This window comes from Magnolia sinica, chromosome 6 (genome assembly GCF_029962835.1).
Source record: "Magnolia sinica isolate HGM2019 chromosome 6, MsV1, whole genome shotgun sequence".
NCBI lineage: Eukaryota > Viridiplantae > Streptophyta > Magnoliopsida > Magnoliales > Magnoliaceae > Magnolia > Magnolia sinica.
Window position 1 is genome coordinate 80,179,763 of NC_080578.1, and position 21,612 is coordinate 80,201,374.

The 21,612-nt window shown below is 37.0% G+C and overlaps 1 protein-coding gene across 15 annotated transcripts in view; it reads right to left on the reverse strand.

The window, feature by feature from the left end:
• Positions 1–20,650, reverse strand: part of LOC131248915 (uncharacterized) — a 41,645-nt gene extending 20,995 nt beyond the window's left edge. For 4 of the 15 annotated variants that reach the window (XR_009172549.1, XR_009172547.1, XR_009172548.1 and 1 more), the window contains exons 1-6: positions 20,315–20,647; positions 18,614–18,917; positions 16,488–16,565; positions 15,773–16,371; positions 14,871–15,509; positions 13,790–13,944 (exon numbers count right to left, since the gene is read on the reverse strand). Coding sequence is in view for 9 of the 15 variants with exons in the window: in XM_058249432.1 (XP_058105415.1) it covers positions 13,790–13,944; positions 14,871–15,509; positions 15,773–16,371; positions 16,488–16,565; positions 18,614–18,899 (1,757 nt within the window). In the remaining 6 variants the exon portion in view is untranslated. Of the gene's footprint in view, positions 1–13,789; positions 13,945–14,870; positions 15,510–15,772; positions 16,372–16,487; positions 16,566–18,613; positions 18,918–20,314 lie in introns of all 15 variants that reach the window. The other 11 variants (XR_009172552.1, XR_009172551.1, XM_058249436.1 and 8 more) reach the window with 7 other exon arrangements.
• Positions 20,651–21,612: the final 962 nt, after the last annotated feature.

Sequence of the window (21,612 nt, forward strand, 5' to 3'; positions counted from 1 at the left end):
AACTAACCGTTTCCAGTCAAGGGGATTAGGTAAACTTCAAAACAAATACGAGATCATTCCGTCAGGATCATGCCCCTTAGCATAAAATCGCGTAAACCATAAAAAGGGAGGACCTAGAGATATGAGAATATCTCAGATCTAGCATAAGTCAGTCCACAGTCAAATTTGGATCTGATTCTATTGACTAACCATCCCTCTTTTCTGTTCAAACTAAAAAAGGGATATCCAGAGAAGAACGAAAGGGGTGAAGAATGAAGGGTTCGAGATGAAGAAAGTACAGGTCCTTTTGTCGTCAAAAGAAAAGAATGAGGATGATTTTTACCTTTTCCTACACCTCAAGATCTAGAAAGAAGGAAACCTGAAATCGGGGTGGAATCCTCAACACCCAAGGATCAATCCTAAAACTCTAATCTCTTGAATAAAGAAAAAGAAAGGAGACAAATTTCTATTCATTCAATAATAACGAAAATAAGGTTTCTCACAACGTATATATAAGGTATAAAAAAAGTAAAAGTGCACTAAAGCCCCTGGAAACAAGAAAAATAACAAAATGACGAAAAATAAATAAAGTTGCACTAAAGGCCCTGAAACAAGAAAAAAGAATAAAAAAGTCTAAAACTAAAACACTCATGTGGTAGGGTGTGAAATCCGACCCATATATTGATGGTCGGGGTGCGGTCATGCCGCTCCTGCACTTGCAGTATCCATCCACATGAACTCCTCCGCTCTGGTACTCTATCGGTAATGTCTCCTCCTCTGGTACACTCAAAACGGTGCACCACTGATGTCCGCATCACTGTGGAACCTGAACTGCCTGAAAACTCCTTAGAGAGACCAGGATTTATTATCAAGAACATGGTCCTCTCCTTCACAACACATCCACAAAGAAAAGTTATCAAAAGTTCTTCTGTTATGCACCTTCCATACGCCCCACATGATGGCATGTGGGAGGATGCCCCGGGGACAGATTCTCAGTTTAAAGGAAGTGCCGAACCTGCACATCTGTAATTGATAACTATCACCAACAAATTGTGTTATATATATACATATATATATATATATAGAAACTTTAATATCATTATAGGTAATAGCATTTTCAGACACTCTTATACCACATTTTTTTATTTATTTTTTATTTATAGAAACTCTAATATCATTATAGGTGTAGCATTTTCAGACATTCTTATACCACATAGGTTGTATAAAATGCAAGTAGGTCTATGCATGTGTCAAGGAACCACCAATTACGGTTAACAGGTTAGGGAGTTCTCTACAGCAACGCTACCCAGGGTGTGCCGAATCGGTTACGTATCGGCCGTATCGGCCGATACGTAACGGTAACGGTGCGAACCGGTAACTTTTTTTTTATTTTATTTTTAGCTCATTTTTTGCTGTTTTTTTGAAACCTTTTGCTTCCAAACTGTTTTTCACTCCTTCTACTACTAATTTCGACCAACCTTAGCTAGGTATTTGAGATGAAAACACATTATATCATAGATTTTTTTGAATCAAAGCTCGGTGGGCCATTTTTCAGAAATTCGTCAAAAATAGGTATTTATACTTTTTTTAATATGTTTTGCTGTTTTAATCATGTCATATGATGTGTTAATCATAGTAGAACATGTTAATGTACATTTTACAGATTTGGGGTGCCATTTAATAATTTTTTAATATTTTTTCTATTTACGCATGAATTTTGGCCCCTTTTATAAAATTCGAAAAATCAAATTTTAATGGTTGTTTTGCTGTTTTAATCATGCCATTTGATGTGTTAATCATAGTAGAACATGTTAATGTGCATTTTACAGATTTGGGGTGCCATTTTATATTTTTTTAATATTTTTTTCTATTTACGCATTTATTTTGGCCCTTTTTTTGAAAATTCGAAAAATCATTTTTAATGATTCTTTTGCTGTTTTAATGACATCATATGATGTGTTAATCATAGTAGAACATGTTAATGTGCATTTTACAGATTTGGGGTGCCATTTTATATTTTTTAATATTTTTTCTATTTACGCATTTATTTTGGCCCTTTTTTTGAAAATTCGAAAAATCATTTTTAATGATTCTTTTGCTGTTTTAATGACATCATATGATGTGTTAATCATAGTAGAACATGTTAATGTGCATTTTACAGATTTGGGGTGCCATTTTATATATTTTTATATTTTTTTCTATTTACGCATTTATTTTGGCCCTTTTTTGAAAATTCGAAAAATCATTTTTAATGATTCTTTTGCTGTTTTAATGACATCATATGATGTGTTAATCATAGTAGAACATGTTAATGTGCATTTTACAGATTTGGGGTGCCATTTTATATTTTTTTAATATTTTTTTCTATTTACGCATTTATTTCGTCCCTTTTTTTGAAAATTCGAAAAATCATTTTTTAATGATTCTTTTGCTGTTTTAATGATGTCATATGATGTGTTAATCATAGTAGAACATGTTACTGTGCAATTTACATATTTGGGGTGCCATTTTATATTTTTTTATATTTTTTTCTATTTACGCATTTATTTCGCCCGTTTTTTGAAAATTCGAAAAATCATTTTTTAATGATTCTTTTGCTGTTTTAATGATGCCATATGATGTGTTAATCATAGTAGAACATGTTAATATGCATTTTACATATTTGGGGTGCCATTTTATTATTTATTTTTATATTTTTTTTCTATTTACGCATGAATTTTGGCCCTCAAAAATAATTGCAAACACCTAAATGTAAGATATTTTCATATTACATTCATTCTAATATATCTATCATTGATAGTAGATAGTTAGAAAATTAAATATATGAATTTTGTAGTCAAATTCAGGTTATCTGGTTCATAAATTCATCAGATAGTCCGATACAACTTCTCACCAAAGAGTGGACCGTTACACCACCATAAACATGTTCCAATTTATAAATGAATGCATATTTGGAATGCTTAGAATATTCCGGATTTAATCCGTATTTTTTCATATTTTTTTGACAAAAAAAAATTTTTGCACCGTTACGGGCCGTTACGCCCCCGTATCACCGTTACGCCCCCGTATCCGTATCGGTTTTGGAGGTCACCGTTACGCCAACCGATACCGATACGGGACACCTTGACGCTACCCCACACTTGCATATGCAAAACATATAATGCTGGACACAGCACAATACTGATACTGGTACCGGATACTGTTGGATACTTGTTGGAAATGTTTTAACTGAAACATGTTATATTAGAATCATTATTTCCAAAATTTTGACAATTTTATTTTGCATTCTTGTCCAAATATTTGAGTGTCTGTGCTGTAAAATTATAAACATTAACAATTTCGACAATTTCGTTAAATGTAGGATGTTAGAAGGATTAAAAACATTACCCAATTTAATAAAACTAAAACCTGATAAAATGGGTCAAATATTTCATAGAAAACCAAATGTGACAGTCACGTTACGAACTTTTTTAAGAAGTTGTATCCCCATTCAGATATCCATGTCCATATCAGCATGCATATCATAGCTCTACTAATTCTCTTTCATCACGGCACCCATATTCATGTTTCTAGATGAGAAAGAGTTTATATATTAATGTATGCCTTTAGAAACAAAACCAGCTGTACCCATACATACATACATACCCATAAAACATACACCCAGACATAGGCAAGCACGCAGATAACTCGTCAAGATTTGTGAGTGTACATCTATATGTGTACATACAAAGACAGAGAAATGTTCATACCAATAGGCTGTTGGACGATAATTACTTTTGGCCCAGCAGATAACTTCCAAACCTATCATATGTAGGTGACATCCACCCCATCCAATAGGTTGGCCCCACCATAATGATCACCTTGTGCAAAAATCAGCCCCATCCACTCATCAGGTGGGCCACAAAGAAAGTAATGTATAGCCACTGATAAACAACCAAATACAAGTGTGGTGCGCTTGATAAGTGGATGGGGCTGACTTTTAGACATGGTTATCCTCATAGTGAGCCAACCTATTGGAGATGCTGCACGCACATGACATGCTGAAAGTTATCTGCTGGGTGGACGTTAACTTATCATCCAACTGGTTGGATGTGACCATTTCTTTTACATGACACACGCAACACGTGCACGTGTGCTCACACACACCCGCGCACAGAGATGCTCCAGTGCTTTCAGAGCAAAATAAGTTATAGTGCTCCTTGTTGCATTGGGACAATTAGACAATCCAATCCATTGATCTAGAATGCTCGTTAGGCAAAGGCACATTTCATGGGCTACCTTGAAAACATCACACTAATATGACAAATATTCACAATTTGATCAATGGCCTTCAATATGGATGGTCAAGATCATTTGCAAAATAATAGGTCTAAGCAAAAAGTTGATCCATCTATTTGTTAGGGACCATTACATATGGCCTATGATTCTAAAGAATCACTTTCCATGGCAATCATGGCCATCCCATCCATGGCCTAGAGAAAGGATGGCAATAGAAAATAAGGCCAAATAATGAATGCATTGGATCATCCAATTAGTGTTTTAAATAGAAACACTACGTAGCATGTAGCTTATGCTACATAGCATAGCTTAGACTTAACGCTACACAGCTCATGAAAATAGCTTAAGTCACATATAACCTATGCTACATGCTACATAGCTCACGCTACATGCTACTTTGCTCACACTGCACTATTTTTCATTGAAACAAAAATCAATTTACGTATTCAATGATTTGATACATTTTTTTTCCAATAAAAATTAGTTTACCTTTTCAGTGATCTTAGAAAAATCAATAGAAGTTGCAAAATAATAGGTCTAAGCAACAACTTGATCCATCTATTTGTTAGAGACCATTACATATGGCTTATGATCAAGGTGTTCCATTACAGTAACGGTGGGCATAACGGTCCCCACCGTTACCGATATGGATACGCCCCGTATCGGCTGATACGGGGTGTGTAACGGTTGAAATTTTTTTTTGTCAAAAAAATCTGGAAAAATATTCATTAAATCCGGAATATTCTAAATATTCCAAATATGCATTCATTTATAATTTTGAACATGTTTATGGTGGTGTAACGGTCCAATCTTTGGTGAGAATGTTATATCAGGCTGTCTGATGGATTTATGAACCTGACAACCTAGAATTAATTGCAAACCTTTTATATTTAGTTTTCTAACTATATAATATCTATATAAATTTACTATAATAAATGTAATACCAAAACATCTTATATTTTCAAGTTTTCCTTTTATTTATAGTGCTAATGCATTGCATACTTCATGACTCATATACATTTCATTTCAATATATAGAGTTTAGGAACTTTTGTATTCTATTATGTAATTCATATACCTAACAATTTGATATCATTTTCCCCCATAGATCTTTTAAAAAATAAAATTAAATTGAGGTAAATAGTGTTGTCGATTCGGGGCTGATTTGGGGACCATTTGATGCCCCAAACTAGCCTCAAATTAATGCAATCTATTCACTTATCCCACTAATGGATTGGTGGACATTTATTAGACAGTGAAAAATGAAAAATATCAAATGGTCCTATTTCAAAAAACAAATGTCTACAAGCTAATGGTGAAAATTATAGGAGTTATTTAATTTTGGGATTGTGACTTAGCAACAATGGTCCTAAAATTTAATTGGTTAATTTTGAGTTGATATATACCTCATGTATAAATTTTTAGGGCCATGTATTGGGGTCCACTCGATTATGTATTATATATCCATGTCATCCATCCGTTTTGGCAACTCATTTAAGGGCATTGGAAAAAAATAAGGAAAATCCATATCTCAAGTGGACCACTAGTGGGCCAGGCGGGCCACCTCAATGTATTGTATATCCATGCCATCAATCTGTTTTGCCAACTCATTTTAAGGCATGATCCAAAAATTCAAGTAGATCTAAATCTTTGGTGCACCATTATTGAGTATCCCTATCAAAGTGTGGCCCACCTCAATGCATTTGTTCTATATCCATGTAGTCCATCCTTTTTGCCAACTTATTTTAGGGCATGGTCCAAAAAATGAGGCTGATCCAAATCTTAGGTGGACCACAAAATAAGGATTTAATTCCCAACATTAAAAATTTCTTAAGACTTTTTTTTTGGGGATCAAGCTGTTATTTGTGTTCTCCCTTCATCAAGGTCAAGGTCTATGTGACCTTATCAATAGGTTCGATGTAAAATAAACATTATAGTGGGCCCTATGAAGATTTTAACAGTGGGCATTCAATCCCAACTGTGTGGTCCAATTGAAATTTAGATCCCTTCATTTCAAGGATCGTGCCCTAAAATGAACCTGAAAAATTGATGGACGGCATGGATATACTACACATAAATCAAGGTGGGCCCCACATAACAAAACAGTGTTGCGTGCACCGCAGAGCATTAAAAAAAAAATTGAAGTATGTGGCTGTGAAATAGCCACGTAGTCCATTCGTTTTTCCAAGATCGGAAATGAAAAGAAAAGAGAGAGGAAAACCGAAAAGAAAAGTGGGAAAGAAGAGAGGGAACGGAAAAAGAGAGAGAGAGAGAGAGAGAGGAACAGGAGGAAGAAGAAGAAGGGCAACAACAACTGCTACCGCCACAGCCGCAGCAACCCCGCAACCGCAACAGCTGCAGCAGCCCAAGAAGAAGAAGAAGGAAAGAAAAGGTATATTTTTTTTCATTTTTTCTTGTTTTCTTTAGGGTTATGGCCCATAACAATTGTTACGGTACCGTAACGGCTGTTACAAACCCAAAAAATGAAGGTACCCTGTTTCGAGGCCGTATCGCATAACGGTATCAACCGCTACCATTACGTATCGGCCGATACGTAACCGATTTTAAATACCCTGCTTCTAATTCTAAAGAATCACTTTGTATGGCAATCATGACCATCCCATCCATGGCCTAGAAAAAGGATGGCTATAGAAAATAAGGCCAAATAATGAACGCATTGGATCATCCAATTAGTGTTTTAAATAGATACACTACGTAGCATGTAGCTTATGCTACATAGCGTAGCTTAGACTTAACGCTACACAACTCATGAAAATAGCTTAAGTCGCATATAACCTATGCTACATGCTACATAGCTCACGCTACATGCTATGTAGCTCACACTATACTATTTTTCATTGAAACAAAAATCAATTTACGTATTCAATGATTTGTTATGTTTTTTTTTCAATAAAAATTAGTTTATCTTTTAAGTGATCTTAGAAAAATCAATAAAAGTAACAATATTAAACCAATGTTGTTGCTCTTCCTTTATCTTTACAGTTAATCTTCACCCTATTTTTCCTATTATTTTATATCATGTTTGGTTGCACCGGCCACTAGATATCATGCTATGTAGCTCACACTACACTATTTTTCATTGAAACAAAAATCAATTTACGTATTCAATGATTTGTTACATTTTTTTTTCAATAAAAATTAGTTTATCTTTTCAATGATCTTAGAAAAATCAATAAAAGTAACAGTATTAAACCAATGTTGTTGCTCTTCCTTTATCTTTATAGTTAATCTTCACCCTATTTTTCCTATTATTTTATATCATGTTTGGTTGCACCAGCCACCAAGTATCATGAAATTTCATTATTAGTCAGTCTAATTTGGTGCAAAATATCATAAAATTTCATGATATTTGATGCAACCAACCACAACTTAATTAAAAATCTAGAAGTAGATGTGTAGCTCACACCATACGCTTTAAAAGGGTAGACCACAAAATGTGTCCTAAACTTAATGGGCAGTTCAAATCAATTGATTGGATTGTCCCAGTGAACAAAATGCTACTAGGAGCACTAAAATTAATAGTACTCTTGAGATGTGGAGCATAGGTTTTTTGTGTGTGTGTGTGTGTGCGGCTTCAAAACTTATCCCCCCGTGTTGCGCATATGAAATCCAGGCCATACAATCCAGGCTTGGATGAAGGGTCATGCAAAAAATCAAGTTGTTTTGCAACTTTAGTGGGCCCCAACGAAAACAAGGGTGGGCGTCCCCTCGCACTTTGTTCCCTTTGTTGTGGCCCATTTAAGTTTTGGATCAGGTTGATTTCTGGGCCAGATACGCATCATCAGGGGATGAATCTAATAAACAAGTTGGATGTCATGGTACAGACCAATTCAAAGGAGATCATTACCTAGACATATGCACGCACCCACCCACACACGCATATGGAAAATTCTAATGTAAAACTTTTAAATCACATGAGGCAAGGTGATGCGGACATCAAACCATTCAAAGTATATCAACGCGGGAGGCGTGCGTTACTTGTGTCAATATAGTTAGATTATGGGTACGAGTCAGGTCTCACGAGGTTGAAGACCTTACACATGCGTTCGCGACATGTAACTTGCTTGAATGAGATATTTAGACCGTTAGATTGTGAGGATGGTATAATTGGACCGTTGGATTGTCGCAGCCCACCTTCATTGCGCTATCATTAGAGCCCATCAGGCATCTTAGATTTGAATTTATTTTATGAATATTTCATTTATTTGAGTTTTAAGATAGTGCACACATAATTTTTTATGCAAATTTCTTTTTTTAAAAAAACTTTTTTAGTAGGGGTATTTTGGTCATTTAATGTAATTCCGAATTTATAAGAGTATTTTGCCCTAAACATCAGGAGGAATGCTATATTATATTTATGAAAAAAAAAAAAAGAGTTCTTGCTTCTTCAAGACCGGACAATTCCGTCTTCGACTTCCAGAGATTGAAAGATGGCGTGCAGCATAGGGAAGCGATTTCTCATCTTCTCATTCTCTCCTTCTTTCTTTTATCAAGGTATTCTCTTCTTTAAACCTCTTTTTTTTTCCTTTTTCTTCTAAATTCTCTAGATCTAAAAGTCGAACCCTTTTCTTTTCAATCCAAATCATTAGATCTTAGAAGATCTTTATTACCACATACATATTTTGATCTTCTTCAAATCCCATCACCTAAGGCCCTAGATTTGAACTAAAATCAAAGAACCATCAATTTTTCTGAATTTTCCAGATTTCACAATCCAGAAAATTCCTATTTCTTAGATTAGAATATCTACTTGGTTCGTCAGATGGACCTATTGCAAGACAAAAATCCTATCTTTCGCCGGATCCAACTAAATTCAGATTTTAAAGTTCAACACAACGTGTTTGTGATGGATAGACATGATCATTGTTGAATTTTCCTTAGTTCCTTCTTGTTTTATGATATGTAATGCTAAATTTTTATTGTTAATGCTTTGCCTAAATCTGTTCCTTTTAAATACCACATTCGTTTAGGGTTGGATTAAGCCGTCCTATACCACAAGGTCAATCATCAATGTTGACCGTCCAATCCTTCATCCAATAGGGGGCAAAAATCATGCCAATCCAATGAGCCTAACCATCCAATCAATAGCATTAGAAATGGACACTCAAGATTCAATGGAGAAACAAAATATTTCCAATCATCATGTTGAAATGTCAATTCCTAGGCCCCACCTTGAATTGCTTATTATTCCAAAGAAGCACTTTGATTTGATGATTCTAACCATCCAATCTATGGCTCATTTAAAAAAAAAAAAAAAAAACATATGGCTATTAAAAAAATGGCCCACATTGAGAAGGTTAGGCTCATCCAATTGGCATGATTTTTTTCACCATTGGCACCAATAGTATGAATCTTAGTCACAAGTTCCTTCTTGCTACATGTTGCTCCTGCATCAATCACGGTTCGGACTCGTGCTCCTGCTCCCACTTCTCTCTCTCTCTCTCTCTCTCTCTGTGGTGAAATGTTCACTTGCAAGCAAGCATTCGTGTCATCTACTTGGGTCCAAAAATCAAATGCATCACCCATGTTAGGCCTACATCCCAAAAATCAGCCTGAGCCATGATTCCAGTGGAGACATGATAGGAAACAATTGGAAGGGGGACATCCACCCTTGATTTTTCATGGGCCCCATTGTATAGTGCATGTGACATCTACTCCCACCATCAGATACATCACCCCATTATAGTCAAGCCAATCCATGACTCAGGTGAGACACGCAAGTAGGAACAGTTGGAAGGGGGATGCCAACTGTTGATTTGCATTGGGGCCCACGCAAGTTTCAGAATGGCTTGATCTATAAGGTATGCCATCATCTATCGTAGATGTTTCATACCAATGTATTTGGTGGTGTATACACAACATGGTGGGCCCTCTACAAGAATCAAAGGTGCGAGTCCCCCTTTCAAGTGTTCTTTTATGGTGTGGCATACAGCTCACCAAGTTCATTGATTGGCCTGATTTTTTGGCCCATGACCAAACGAAGGATAGTGTGCATGATGGAATATAAAAATCACGGTGTGCCCAGATAGGTTCCGATGGTGGAAATTCCCATTCCTATTGTTCCATGTGGTGTGGCCCACTTAGGCTTTGGATTAGCCTCATTTCTAGGTCACAACTTAAGTTGAGCTGGCACAATTGATAGACCACATTGATGTCACAAATACACCATGGTGGGCCTCGTAGCTTTTGTTGTTCTAGCTCCCTATAGCGAGTATGGTAGGAAATTAACATGGAGGATTAGTTAAAGAATCGTGCTTACGTACCTCGCAGAGGTACCTAGGGGTAATCTCGCTTAGGTACCTACCACTAATTGAGTGCCACGTAGGTGGAACTTTCATGAGATCCACAGCTACGCAAGGTACGACAGCATGGTTCTTTAACTAATCCACACCGTGAAGCTGTCGGGAGTAAGAACAACAAAAGCTGCAAGGCCCACTATGATGTGATTAAATCTAGCACAAGTATGCTCTATTGTAGCCAACGAAAATTAATTGTGATAAGGCTTAGATGATGATGACTATGACAAGTATGATCTTCTGCTTATGGGAAAGAGTATCTTCTACTTAGAGGAATATAATTTTGAATTGCAAAAATACAGTGAAATCAAGAGGAAATCATCATCATCATCTAAGCCTCATCCCAACTAAATGGGGCCGAATACATGAATCATTTCCCGCTATTCCACTCTATCATGGGCCATAAGTTCAGTTAAACAATAGGTCAAGTCTTTTTTTACTAGTTCCACCCACATCCTTTTGGGACTTCCCCTTGCCTTTTTAGAGCCTTCAACTTGTAACAACTCGCTCCTGACCAGAAAAGTTTTGTCTTCATTGCACAAGACCAAACCATCTAATGTACTTTCCCTCATCTCATTACCTACTCATAATACCTACTCCTAAGTACCCTCATGCAATGTTTCAAATATCGACGATATCGGCCGATATATCCCATGATATATCTTGTATCCCACATGTGCGATATGAAATGCATAGGTAGTGCCAATATATCCCACATTCGATCCGGTGAGCATTTTCAATTTTCAATCCCTTTTTTGTTGAAATTATGTTAAATTAGTGTCAATTTGTTATAAATCCATTAGTTCTTCATGTTTTGCATGAAAAATCATGGAGTGGGAGCTTCGATTTCAATACCCATTGGTTCTTCATGTTCTCCATTATTTTTTGAAATTTTCCTTCAACCAACTGTCAATTGAGACTAATTTTGAAGTATTTAGGAGTATTTCATGAAATGATCATCACATATATTCTCATTTCAAAATTTGAGTGTAGGTGGTCTGATTTGGGGAAAATTGAGGAAATTAAAAAAAATTCAAATTCCTCCCAAATTGCTTGCAATGTTACTCCAAACATGAAATCAAGCATGTATGAGGGTTGATCAACTGATTTGTTAAGTCTTTGTCAATTTTTGAGAAATAAAATTTATTTTTTAATTAAAATTTATTAAAATATTATTTTTTTTCGAAATTTCCCTTCTACTAGCTGTCAATTGAGACTAATTTCGAAGTATTTAGGAGTGTTTGATGAAATGATCATCACATACACTCTAAATTGTATGCATTCAATTTGAATATAGTTGCATTAGTTTAGTTAGACAGTGAAAAGCTTAGGACCCTATACTAAAGAAACCTATTATGTGCACTTCTTTTTAGAGATGTTATGATTTAAAAATGTATATTAAGGTCTTTTTTAACAATCCTTGAAGTTTCATTGAAAAATTCAACCATTTTCCCAATGTTTCCCCATGTTTCTCAAAAAGTGCGATAAATTACCTAATATAAACGATATATCCCATGCGATAACCGATACCTTTTTGTATCCCAAGGATGCGATACGTAACACGATACCAATATTTTGAACACTGCCCTCAAGTGCATTCATTTCTAATTCTATCCCAACTAATAGACTATTAGATAACGCTTGATTGTAATCTACCCATGTAATAATCTATTACATAGCACATGTGGGAGTTTTATGCTGTCATTGCTAGTTCCCAGCCCAGATAAAGGAGGGTTGCATCCGATTGGCAGGCAGCGTCAAACTTATGCCATAACTTCCAACATGAAACCAAACAATATGACAATCAAGAGGAAATGCAAAAGATCAATGGCATTTCCTAGCATTCATAAAGGGAAGTGGCCAATGTTGTTAAATCGCATATGCGATCATGTGCGATCGCATATGCGACTGCATTTTTTTTTTTTTTTTTTTTTTTTTTGAAAAATTTAAAAAAATCAAAAAAATAGGAGAAAAAAATGTGAAAAGCTATAAGAAATTAGGGGAACTTTCTTGAGTAAATAGATATTTAATTTTACATATTTAAAATACATTTAAGAGAACTAAAATCAATTAAACAATGAATTGAGTATACATCAAGTCATTAACATTCAAGAATTGGGATTATTGTGTAAGAGAGGGAAATGTAAATTGTAGAATGAGAGTGCTTGAATCTTGAAAGTTGAATCTTCCTCGAGAGTGCTTGAAGCTTGAATCTGGATCTTCCAAGAGAGGTAAACTTATCTTCTTAAATGAATAAATGATCTCCTTGCTTTAATCTTGTAAAGAAGTAGGAACTAGGAAATTGGAACTTGGTTGGAAGTAGGATAGGAACTATGTAAGAGAGATTGATTGCACTTGGAAGTAAGAATGTAAGAGAAAAAATGAGGAAGAGAGTTTTGAAATGAGAATGTTGCAAATGAAGGAGGTTTGGATGTCTTTTAATAGGCAAAAGGTCTTTTTTTTTTGCAAAATAATAATAATAAAATAATTTGTGGATGCCAATATGCGATCGCATATGTTGTATGCGATCATACATCGCATATTCGATCGCATATTCTCGCATTTTTGGCATATGCGATCACATATGCACTGCAATTGCATATGCCATCATGGCATATGCGAAATGCATGGGAGAATTCGCATATGCGAATATGCGGTCTCATTTAACAACAGTGGAAGTGACTCTTTCTTCCTAGTCCAATTTGAGATTAATCCAACAGCAATTTGGAGTTGGAGCCCATATCCACAATAGGAAATGACAGTTTAGCTATGTCCCATATCCACATAGGAAATCACAGTTTGGCTATGTCCCATATCCACAATAGGAAATCACAGTTTGGCCATGTATACCTTTGTTTGATAAATTTGATTATTAAAACTTTATTGGACTAGTGGTTGCAAACTTGGAATTGAATTCAGTAGTCCATCCACATGCATCCTTATGTACAAAACTTGGGATTCGCTACTTTCTTAATGAATAGTATTCAAGATAAGCCTACTACAGGACTTTTTACGCATTACGCCAGAGAAATAGATCAACAGCCAACACTATTCAAAGTAGAATAATTAAAAAGTGAATAACAGTTCTTGCAATTCAACAGCCTTTTAAGATCACGATGAAAACCGACAGGCCACAGAAGCAACAGTAATGCCACTACATATATCCAGGGTAACAACCGAAAACTGTAAATGGTGGGGAGGAGACCCGGCAATAACCTGAGGGCAAGATTTGGCAAGCTGTGATCATTTCCAGCTTCAATGCACGCAACTGGTAAAGATAGGGGTGGTCCACCTTTTGGAGCCTTCTCAAAGACAATGGTTATAGCATCTAAAAATATCACAATATCCGGTATATGTGAAGGAGATACATTCTGCAAAACAAGGTGATATCATTGTTGGCATCTATGAAAGAATTTGAATAAAGAACCATGTACTTAAGGGCCAGTTTGTTTCTGTGAACTACCACGGTAATGTATAGTAAAATTCAGAACATTACATCTTCACTGTGGTTGGACATTGCCAACTGTCCCATCACTATAATCCTTCCGAATCCCAGTGGACATGGATAGGTGGAAAGACATTTTACCTGGCATAGTTTTGTGGGGGCCACCATGATGCATGTGTTATATCCACACCGTCCATCCATCTTGCGCGATTATTGTATGGTATGAGACAAAAAATGAGGTAGATCCAAAGCGGAAATGGACCACACCACAGCTAGCAGTGGGGATTGAACACCTGCCATTGAAAAAATTTTGGGGTCCACAGAAATGTTGGAATAAGCTGATATTTGTGTTTTCCCTTCATCCAGGTTTGTTTGACCTTATGAACAAGTTGGATGGAAAATAAACATCCCAGGATGTGGCCCATAGGAAGGTTTCAACGATGGGCATTATTATCCCAACGTTTTTTGTGGTGTGGTTCACGTGAGCTTTGGATCTTCCTCATTTTTCGGGACATGCCCTAAAATGATATTACAAAATGGACAGACGGTGTAGATATAACATGTATTGATGAAATTATATCTAAGCGCATCTAATCAGAAAAAATTACTTTACATGTCTGGATGGGAAACTGTGAGAGGCATATTACGTACGGTAGTAAAACTTGTTTACTTCCAAATACCGAGGTAATGATAATTATTACTCATTTACCATGCATTACACTACTTTACCGTGGAACTTGTCAAAACAAACAGGCACTAAAACCAGACACCACCTCCAATAACATGTTATAGTACTGAAAAACTATTCACAACTCACATGGAGCTCATAATGTGGAAAAGCAGAAGTGATACCTTTATCTGAACACAAAGGAGGTCCTCTGTGTTGCAGTCAGCAGCAAAAGAATGGATTTCTACAGGTTGGATAATTTCAAGTTTCCTTCTCCACCTCTTTCCAGGTATATAGATGCCTTCCAACCCACAATGAACAGAATATCTCTCTGGCTCAAGTGAGACGCCTCGAAAAGATAGCAACCCCTCACTCCCTATTTCTTGACTCTTTACAGGTTTCTGCGATGAGAAGCGATCCCAATCTTCAAGTTCAAAGGTGGGTTTAGCAGGGGAGGAAGCAACAACAGAGGTTGGTGGTGCATTATTTGGAGGAAGTGAAGACATAGAGTAACTTCTAAAATGACCAAAAGAGAAGAGCTGGGAACCCGACAAGGAAGGGGCAGTATATCTGTGAGATGTACTTCCTACACCTAAACTTGAACTCAAAGTAGGGGGAGATAGTGGACGAGTTGGAGGGGGCAAGGTATGATCCAAAGGAAGCAACCACTTAAGAAGCTCCCCGCATGGATCCTCGTAATTTGAATCAACTAGGTTTTCATGTTTCTCAGAAGCTCTATTACTGGACTCATACTTCTCAAATTGAAGAACCTCTAGAACAGCATCTTTCATGAAATTATTCCCAACATTTACTTGTAAAAGTACCTGCATCCTAGCAACAACAGAAATCAGGTGAGAATCAGTGTCATGGATAACTGGTGCTTCCAGCCATCGTTTATAAGAAAATAAATATCACAAAATAAAGCATGCAATGCCAAAGAAGCTCCTGCATACTCCAAAATTAATTCCATTAAATTGAAATCATAATCAAACAAGTCCAAAGGAAATTTCCCAACACTCATGAAATATCTTTCAACTCAAATGGAAAGGCTAATTCCATAGGCAGTAATAAGTCTTCTGAAACATACCACTACATCTCCATTACGTAGAGAGCAGCATCTGACAGTATTTCTAGCAATTCCACCAGATGCATTGGCATCAAAATGTCCTCTATCAATAACTGCACTGAGATGAGAATCCATTCTTGAAGTCTGTCTCTTTCCAGCATCACTGGCAGTAAACTTTTCTCCCACAACCTCAGGATTAAGCAATGATGATTCTGCTGCATTTCTTTTTGACCAAAGTGGCTCACCAGACTCCGCAATTCTAACAAAGAAATGTGAGTTCTTAAATCTTTGCAACAGTGACTCTGTCTGTTGTTTGTGGTCTTCCATCTGAAGAAGAGATTCACTCACAGAAATATCCTTCTTTGGATCAACTTTATCTGTAGCTAATAAAGTTTCACCATCATCTTCTACACTTTGACAAGCGGGACCTTGACGCATGCCATTCAAGTCCCCTCTTTCTGCAATAGATTTCGACTCACTTCCCACAATTTCCTTTGGCTGCTTGGCATTGTGTCCGAGAATGCCATTTTTACTCAACACTGCAGCAATCCTAAATGGAGTTATAACTTCTGTATCCTGTTTGGATGCTGACAGACATGCTAGTATATGAAGCTGTTCACCTGAGAGGAGAAACAAGTAAGTTCACTAGCAATGAAAGCAATAACTCCGAATGTACTGCCATAGGTACATGTCAAACTGAAAGCAGAACCAAAATATTCAATATAGATATGGTTACCAGGAAAAATGAAGGAACGGTCCAAGTGGCAAAATGACCATATATCTTCAGCATCGCTCCAATTTTCAGGAAGCTCCTCTGCATGTGCATCATCAAGATGCATAAATTGAAAACCAAAATAAATGGTCAGATTGCTAGAAGTATCACTGAATTCAGTCATCGAACCTTCAAAGAAATTAGTAGCTAGAAGTTCGAACTTGAAGATCAAACAAAGACCAGATAGTGTCATCCATGAGAAAACTTAGATATGTCTATAAATTTTCTGGATCTGATGAAATTGTTTTCAACATGGAAAACCAGATTTTAGTATCATCCGCTATTTGACTGGTAAGTCAAATTCTACACCTATGTCTTAAAACCTCTCAAATATATACCTGCCATAGTAATCAAGTTCAAATCCTGGAAAGCAGATGTTTATGCCAAGAACAGCAACCCTTTCTGCAGATACAGTGTTTTAAAACCCGGACCGGACTGGGTGGTTGGACTGGTTTGGAATGGAGCAGGTCACCAAAACAGCCAGGTCACTGTAAAACCCAGTCATATTTTGTAAAAGAAATGTGACTACATCAGCTGAAACTCCACCCCACAACTTCTATATGAAAATTAAATGCTCTAAACAATAAGTTAGGATAAAAAGACTAGTAAATTGCTCATTCTTTCCAATTTTCAACTAAATAGACTTCCAGGAAGAGACAGGCCAGAGCAGGTCTGACCAGTTGGAATGGTGATTTGACCAAACAACCCACAAACACAGGTCAAGGTCCAGGCCAGGTCTCAAAACATTGTGCAGAAATAATCATTATTGAGCAAAACCAATCAGTAGTAGAGAGAAAAAAAATAAAACCCATAATGGAGCAATGGAAACTTGCACTGTTTGGAGCAACTCAAGCTCCTGAACACATTTTTGGCATAATCAACAATCCAGCAGAAACCATGTTAGAATGTTTAAGGCTTAAAATTTGCACGGGTTTGACAATCCTAGCCACTCAATTGGTAGCTTGAAGATGGACAGCTGTAACAGCTGGCAATCAACTGTTTGCAGGAAAATCTTTAGGATCATCCAACTTCTGTAACTTTCAACGGTGATCCATCAGGAATTAGACCCATCAAATGAACAGCCCAGATCAATGATCAACTGAGTCCAAAATGTAAATTGCTCAGCATAATATGGTTCATATTAGCTATAGATCACCTGCCACTCATCATAATTTTAACATGGAGAGATTCACTTACCAAAGATGAAGCTGCTAAATCTTGGTGATCAGGTCAATTCCTGATTTTGTAATTCTGCTAGGTTGTTTAATCTTTGTACAATTCTTTTGCCAGTAAAATACTCACTGACAAAGCACACCATCCTCATTTCTCTTAGAGAACTGACCACCTACACCCACTCATAGGTAACTTGCAGCCTTCTCAACAAGCATTTTGGCCTTGAAATGTATGATGGTTTCAAGGGAAAATTGGACAGCAACATTCTGAAGGCATAAAAATGGTTTGTACCATACAAATGGTTGCAGGCGATCAGTTCACTTTCTAAAATGCATGCTCTAGTTCACATTCAAATGGGAATATATCTTTTCGCTCCAATGCATACAAAGACCATTCAGATTGGTTGAAACAAATAGCATTTTTTTGTTTGACCCAGCAGCTCAATGGACACATTTCAGTGATCCACACGATTCTTTGGGTAGCCTCTACTCTTACCAGCAATGCAAATAAACCCTCCATCAAAAGATGTTAACTGTCTAACAAATGGCATACAAGCGCAGTGTTGAGCCATCGGTCCACATTAACAAGGAAAAATTCCAAAGATTGTATGGGTAAGATTCTCATCATAATTGTCACTGTCATCACCATAGCCGTGTACCTTCTATTTAGGATAAGCTTAGATAAGATTTCTTATATGATAGATATTTTCGGTCAGGATCATTCCACGATGTATCCAAGGACTCCAACCAAAAGAAAAGTCTGGAACATCAAAAAGTGAGGGCCACCTGAATGTTTGCTGGCCAAATTAAAAACACAGATTTCTTTACTAGATCATTGTATATTTCCTCTAAAATGTGTTCATAATCTAATTTAGAGATAATAAAATTGGGTAGAGGGTAGAGGGTAGAGGATAATACTGTATGGAATGGTTATCCATCCTTCATCTTCAGTAACATCAGAGTGGTTTTCAATTGGAACATAGTTCTTTGCAACTGGAGCAGCAACACTCCCATTTGAAACTCCGACTCCATCAATGTCTCTATCATCATCTTCCTCTGTACCAGACTTTGGAAATGGATCTTCAGCAATAAGACCCTCTAGAGTAGTTGCTGGTTTGGGTAACAATTGGGTGTCTGAAGGGAGTTCTTGAATAATTGGCTGATCTGGAGCTGCAGAATGTGCAGTCCGCAGCAGAAAATTCATCGTTCCTCACAAAAGTATCTGCAAATTTACAGTGAAAATTCCACAACCTCAACAAGAAAAGCTCCAATATCTTTCCAAATTATAGCTCTTGGGTACAGAAAACAAATTTCATGAATTCACAAATCAGATATAAACATTATCCAGCACATGCTTCCTACAGGCATCCAAACAGGTCCAGCTTACAAGCAAAAGGAGTCTATCGGTGTCAGGACACAGAGAAAAGGCTGTGGAACGAATCAAGCATAAATAATTGAATTTTCATAACATAATCTATAATAATTTAGCATTAGAAAGTGAAAGAGAATCACAAGACATAAAACCAAAATAATCATTAGCAAAGTTATAACAAGTAATATTTTTGTGTAACAAGTATAAATAATTGACTTTTCATAACATAATATATAATAATTTAGCATTAGAAAGTGAAAGAGAATTGCATTACTTGAGCAGTCCATTAATAAATTTCTCATTATTGTCAAATGTCAACCAAAGATAAAATGTGGCTACTTGCAACTGTTATAATTTTCAGCAAGTCAGGCCTCAATCAACACCATTCATCTAAAGGGATTAAATGTGGATTAGATGTGGACTAGGCCCCAATCAATGCTCTGGTATCGTTTCTCTTACGGAAATCACCAAGATATCGCCCGAAAAAGTCGATATTCTAAACTATCACCGAAATTTTCTAAACTCAGTGGATATCGCAGCTTGCGTAAATACTCAAAATTCAAATAAAAAAGAAAAAAGAAAACAAAGAATTTCCAAAATCGCTCTTCAGATCTAAGTTGAAAAGACAAAATCAGAAACTACTTTCCAAAATTAGTGGATTCGAGCAAAAATTTTGGGCCAAAATCTGCGATTGAAGCTCAGTTGGGCCGGAATTGGAAAATATGAAGAAAAAAAATCCCAAAAGAAAATTATATCTTTTCTTAGATAAGGGATTTTCCCCCCGAAAATTACCCCGAATTGCGAGATTTCCCAGAACATACCTTCAGCTTTTGCCGGGATACAGAATTTTATTCAGATCTGCCCTGGCGATGGAAATCGGGACACATTTCAGACTTATTTTGGAGACCCGGAACCAGAGATGCAGGTGGGACCCTAACCGTAGGGCCCACCTCGATGTATGCATTGTATATCCACGCCGTCCATATGTTTTTGCAGATCATTTTAGGTATGTTTTTGCTTGTAAGTTGGGCCTGTTTGGATGCCTGTAAGTTGGGTAAGTGGGAAGTCACTTACAGGTGGTGTTTGGGGGAGAAAATTCACCTGTAAGTAACTTACAGCCTGTAAGTCACTTACAGGCAAATCTACCAAAAAAGTGCAGGGGGATGGGGTAGAAGTCACTTCCCTGTAAGTCACTTACAGGCTCAACGGTCGGATTTTTAAAAAGAGGGGAAGAGGGAGAAACGCACCAACTCACCAACCACCATTAAGCTCCAGCCAATGAAGAAGGAGCACCAGCCATTGAAGGAACTCCAGCACTCCTTGCAGCAGTGCAGCCAATCCACATACTAGAACACTATTACCGCATCAGAGCTTCATTTACCGCACCAACGACCGCCATTTACTACACCAACGACCACCATTGATAAGCGTCTATAAGAGGGGATTGAAGCTTTCGTCTCTCCATCCCAATCCCTCTCTCCCTCTCTGCAATTTCTCTCTCTCTCTCCCTCTCTGCAATCCCTCTCCCTCTGCAACTACCGCCCTCCGTCTCTGCTCCACCCCAAAACGGTAGGGTTTTCATCGCAAGCTATTTTTTTTTTTGCTTTAAAAACGGGAGTAGATTAGGCGTTACAAATGTGGACGCATGCAAGCCTGCGCAGGTGCAACTTTACGCGAGTATGATGGACTCTAATCCGAACGGTCCATGTGATCCAGCGTACCATGAAACCCTCGAAGACCGATGTTCACCCTGATCCAAAACTCTAGTGGGCCTTAGAGAAGAGATGCAAATCAAGGGAGTAAACCATAACTTTTTCCATGGCCCACCTAAGTTTTGTATCAAAGTAAAAGTTGGGTTACGGGATTTCATTGGATTTTACGTCACGTGAACGAATTGGATAAACCGCACACATTTCCAATGGGCTAAATGAGTTTAGTCAGTACAATAAAAGTGTAGCCAGGCAGGCATTCTGATTTCGTTACCGGCCCATTCTTCAGTGAGTGTTACCCCTCACCTTGATGATGTGTTATACATTCACTCTGTACGACCGTTTCTCCTGCTCATCTAGGACGTAGTCCCAAAAATTAAGCACATCCGAATCTAATGTGGACCCCACTACAGCAAACAGTTGTAACAAATGTAATGGAGTCATTGGCTGTGTTGCCTGTTTCTAATAGTGTGGTTCACCTAAGATTTGGTTCTGCTCGAGTTTTAGGATTTCATCCTAAATGAGGTGGAAAAATAGATAGTTGGCCTGGGTATAAAAATAATAATATTAAGGTGGGCCACCTATGGATTCTTGAAGTAGCTTTTAGTTGAAAAATATAATATTGTTCTTCTTCATACTCATGCATGTTAGCATGCAATTTTTTATTATATACAATTGATTGCTTGCCTCCAAGTATATAGGTTCGTAAGTAATATTTCGTGAATAAAGGGTCGATCCCACAAAGAGATGAATTGTGAAAAGAAGAAAACCAAATGTAAAACAAATAAGTAATAAAAACTAAACTGATGATTTGATTTTGGGAGTTTTGAATGGAT